General features: G+C 33.1%; 1 protein-coding gene across 4 annotated transcripts in view; it reads left to right on the top strand.

The window, feature by feature from the left end:
- The window catches only part of LOC106881175 (unconventional myosin-XV), a 324,434-nt gene that overhangs the window by 253,182 nt on the left and 65,946 nt on the right, over positions 1-5,306 (top strand). For all 4 annotated transcript variants that reach the window (XM_052973940.1, XM_052973938.1, XM_052973939.1 and 1 more), the window contains 3 exons: positions 1,106-1,239; positions 2,581-2,679; positions 5,085-5,159. In XM_052973940.1, the coding sequence (XP_052829900.1) occupies positions 1,106-1,239; positions 2,581-2,679; positions 5,085-5,159 (308 nt within the window). The remainder of the gene's footprint in view (positions 1-1,105; positions 1,240-2,580; positions 2,680-5,084; positions 5,160-5,306) is intronic.

Raw genomic sequence — 5,306 nt, 5'->3', positions numbered from 1 at the left:
TATATATATATATATATATATATATATATATATATATATATATGAGGATGATGACAATGGTAATTCACAATAGCCTCTGGTTACCAATGCCTTGTGAGTGGGAAATGTAGATGGAAACTGTGCAGAAGCTTTCCATATATTTTTTTAAATATCAGTAAGAAAACAGATAAACTGGTACCTTCAAACATAAACTACTAATAGCATTTTTACCAACCTGACTGCATAGATACTTCCTTGTGCTCCTCACCATTGTAAACGCTGTGAAGTTATGATTGGCTTATTGGATGCCTACAACTGACAGTGCTATTGTTCACAAAAGTCTATAGAAAATGTATAAATCTATGCTTGTATGTATGCATAATATGCATGCATACAAGTATTTTTGTACCTCAGTCTGTAGGTGTGACTGAGTTATAAATGAATAAATTTGTATAGGTAATGATAATGAATCTGTGGTGGGTAATGATAATGAATATGTGGGTGTTACGACTATGCATATGTAGAGATAATAATAGTGAATGTATGTGAGTAATGATATTGAATATTTGAGGGTAATGACTATACATATGTAGGGGTAATTATAGTGAGTGTGTGAGAGTAATGACTGCAAATATGTGGGGGGGGGGGTAATGATAGTAAATGTGTGCATGTGACAGTGACAAATTTTATGCATCTGTGCATGGTTATGTATTCTTTATTATTTAGGATTTTTATCATCTATGTGTCACATTTTATTACTCCATACATGTGCATATATGGAGAATAATGGAGTATATGCATATAATGAGTGAAATAGTTTTGACTGTCTTGCAATATACATTCATGTATATATATATATATATATATATGCATGAATGTATATTAGCTCGTAAGTTACCTCATCATTTCGTATTTGTCTTGCTTTTATATGTTGATTCCCTGAAGATGAATACATGTGGAATTCCACCAGCCCTTACTTCTTTGTAGAAGAGCTCTCATATATTTTGAAACATGTGTCGGAATTAAAGGAACTTTTACTTATATGCATTTTGCTCCATTTATTGTTATTATTCATATATATATGTGTATGTATATATATAAACACACGATTAAACTGTATTTCCAGATAACAATCCTGTCCATGCTGACCAACACATCACTACAGTTGCTGGCACTGTGGTACCAATAGACATGAAGTACCAACTACCGACCGACATCAATGCCCACCCATTCACTAAATACGTCAGGGTATATTTCAAGGTCAGTTTTACAACCAGACAACATGCCTGTTGATGAAGATCCCTGTAGAGCAAGGATTCTTAACCATTTTTTCTATCTATGGACCTTTTTTATTATTATTTTATTCTGGTGGACCCCCATATCCATTCAATGTTTTAAAACTAGTTTTATAGAAACTTCTTTCAAATTTCCTCTTCTGTTTTTCACACATTAACTTATGTAGGTTAAACTATGAAAAATGTTGGAGAAAGAAACCTGTATGTGATACATACAAATATATGCATCTAAAGCAAAGTTTTTCAGGGGCCCTTAAAATATTATTGTGGATCCCCAATTTACTATTTTGTTATGTGAAGTCCCAAAAATTTTATATGGACATTCAGGGGTCATATTGACTCCAGTTGAGAACCACTGCTGGGGGGAGGGGGGTCTGAGATTTAATTCTGTTTAATTCAGGCATGGACAACCATTTTTGAGAAGTGGGTTGTGAAAGATATGGCTCATCACCAGGTGGGTTGCACTACTAAAACCATTCAAAGGTATATATATATATTTCATAAAATACAGTGTTCCATGATTTCAGTGTTATTAAGGTTAACCTAAGTTAGTAACTGGAGGCACAATGGCCCAGTGGTTAGGGCAGCGGACTCGCAGTCAGAGGATTTAAAATTAAAAAATATGTCATAAAACGTTTATCTTCAATTAATTTTCCTTGGAATATTTTAATCCTGTTTATAACTAAATCCACTTCAAAGTACAATCAACTGGGGAAAAATTGGAACTAATGATATTTCCTTTTGTAGTTCTTGTAACTTAACCGCAAGCATGTACTTTATAAGTGTATTAACTTATAACATGACAAATTAGTGAGGGGGGATCTCTCTATATAGTCATTCAACATGTTAAAATTAACAATCTAATATACCTCAAAATCACATCTTACAGTCTCATTGAACACTGTTGTCGTAGAGGTATTACATCTAAAACAACTAAGGTGGGATGGTCACAACTGGAATGTCTTTAAGTTTATCTGTGGTTAAATAATAACAAAACAGCAACTGGAAGCTTATACATAGCTGCTCAATCTGCTAAATATAGCAGCAAAATCATCCCACAGTCTTAAAGAAAAGGAAGGACACATGAAACAACGTAGTCCAAGACAGACTATATCTGAAAAAATAGAAAACAGTTTAGATGGTCACTACTGGATTGTCTTCCTTATACATAGATCTGATAGATTTGCTATATGAGATCTCATCAGTCGGGGCTCAGCAATAGCAACAACTAGTGATATATGGGTGACTATCACATACATTTTACTAAACTTTAGTTTGTTAATAAATATAATTTTTCTCTTTGCAGAATGCAAACTGGGCTGCTGTACCAATCCCCATCAAAGAAACTTTCCTGACTTTCAACAATGACATATCAAAGAAACATGCTCTCTCAATATTCAAACTGGTAAGAAACAGTCTGTCCGTGTGTCAGTATGTTAACAAAAACGTAGGTAAAATACAAAGAAAAATATGAGCAGGCAGTCGCAAGGTATTGGATAAACTTATAACATATTTATATGAGAATAAAGATATCAGGTGTGACTGCGTGGTAAGAACCTTGCTTCCTAACCACATGGTTCTGGGTTCAGTCTCACTGCATGGCACCTTGAGCAAGTGTCTTCTACTATAGCCTTGGGCCAACCAAAGCCTTGTCAGTGGATTTGGTAGATGGAAACTGAGAAACCCATCATATATATATATATATATATATATATATATATATACACACACATACATATATATTCATGCGTATGTATTTATGTATGTGTTTTTGTGTCTGTGTTTGTTGTACCCCACCATTGCTTGACAACCGGTGTTGGTGTGCTTACATCCCTGTGACATAGTAGTTCAGCAAAAGAGACTGATAGAATAATTATTAGGCTCACAAAGAATAAGTCCCGAGGTCGATTTCTGTGACTAAAACCCTTTAAGGTGGTGCTCCAGCATGGCCACAGTCAAATGACTGAAACAAGTAAAAGAATAACAGAGTATGAAAATACAGCAAAAAAAAAAACATGAACTTTTACCTTCCAGATCCTCCCTGGTTTCCTGCGATATTTGTATATATATGTATATATATATGTGTGTGTGTGTATATATATATACACACATATATATATATATATATATATATATATATATACATCTTGTGAACATGCATGGCTTAATGGTTATGGTATTCAACTCACAGTTGTAATGTCATGAGTTCAATTCCTGCATTGTGTCCTTGAGCAAGACACTTTATTTCATGTTGCTCCAATGCACTCAAAAATGAGTTGTACCTGTAATTCAAAGGGCTAGCTTTGTCACATTCTGTACTATGCTGAATCTCCTTGAGAACTACATTAAAGGTACACATGTCCGTGGAGTGCTCAGCCACTTGCACATTAACTTCACAAGCAGGCTGTTCCATTGATCAGACCAACTGGAACCCTTGTCATCGTAACCAACAGAGTGCCTTTTTGTTCTTTCTTCAAGATCTTTGTATTTTCTTCAATATGATGTATAAATATGTTATAAATTGATTTGATGCCCCACGACTCTCCATTCATATTTTGTTCTTTTATACCTACATCAGCTTGACCCCTTGTCTATAGCCAACCCTTATGTAGATCCAGCATCCCTGCACTTAATATTTTACAAGTTTAAGCACTTGGTTTGTTCTGAACACTCATTGTGTGTCCCTATCTTTTTTATCTTGTGACACACAAGTGATCAAACAAATATTACTAGCATACTTTGCATGAAATGTTAAAAACTACCAGTGCGCTTTGCATAAACAGCTGAATTAAAAATTATCAGTGCACTTTGCATGGTAAGCCAATAATTACTTGCACACTTTGCATGAAAAGTCAATTATTACTTGCACACTTTACATGAAATGTTAGAAATTATCTGCAAACTTTGCATGGCAAGTTAAAAATTACTCGCACACTTTACATGAAATGTTAAAAATTATTTGCACATTCTGTATAGACAGTTAAAAATTATCAGCGCACTTAGCATGGAAAGTCAATAATTACTTGCACACTTGATATGAAATGTTAAAAATATTTGCCCACTTAGCATGGAAAATTAAAAATTACTTGGATACTTTACATGAAATGTTTAAAATTATTTGCACACTCTGTATAGATGGTTAAAATTTATCAATGCACTTTATTATTCCGTTATTTAGATATTTAAAAATAACTAATGTACTTTACACTAAATATTAAAATTTTCTAATATACTTCGCTCTCCATGGAAAGTTTAAAATTCCTTGAGCACTTTTCATGGAAACCTAAAAATCATTAGTGCACTTTACATGGAAAAAAAAAATTTAAAAAACTGTTTTAAAGTTTAAAAGTTGAATGAAAATGTAGAAAAGTGTTGTTAATTTTGCTTTACTAATCACGACAACACATTAATACAAACGTTTTTAAAGTTTTGAATTTTAATTTTTAAAATATGCAGCATATTTAGATACATCTTGAAGTACAGTGAGTACTCTAGTTATACATATCATGGTTAAGTTATATTATTAAATAACTAAATATAACACAGCTAACTAATATTTATCCACTTCCAACTGTAAGTTCACTGTATCAATTTTACCATATATATATATATATATATATATATATATATATACATATATATATATATATAAGTGCAGGAGTGGCTGTGTGCTAAGTAGCTTGCTTACCGACCACATGGTGCTCCAGCATGGCTGCAGTCAAATGACTGAAATAAATTAAAGAATATACTGCTGATTCATCAAAATACATGTAACTTACTACATCATTGTAATATAATTATCATTAACAGATAATGAGATTCATGGCAGATAGTAAAATGGCAGACAAACGCAAGAAAATCATTGCAGATTATATCATTCAAAAGGTGAAGTATTTCTACCTTTATGTCTTTCTTTCTCTCTCTTTCTCTATTTCATCCTCTCTCTCTCTTTTTCTACCCCCTTCTCTCTCAAATTCTTTTTCCTTGTCTGACTTCCCTTCCCCCCCCCCCTCTTCTGCTTACCACCTCTTA

Source organism: Octopus bimaculoides, chromosome 17, assembly GCF_001194135.2.
Source record: "Octopus bimaculoides isolate UCB-OBI-ISO-001 chromosome 17, ASM119413v2, whole genome shotgun sequence".
Lineage (NCBI taxonomy): Eukaryota > Metazoa > Mollusca > Cephalopoda > Octopoda > Octopodidae > Octopus > Octopus bimaculoides.
This window is presented reverse-complemented; position numbering and strand designations above follow the sequence as displayed.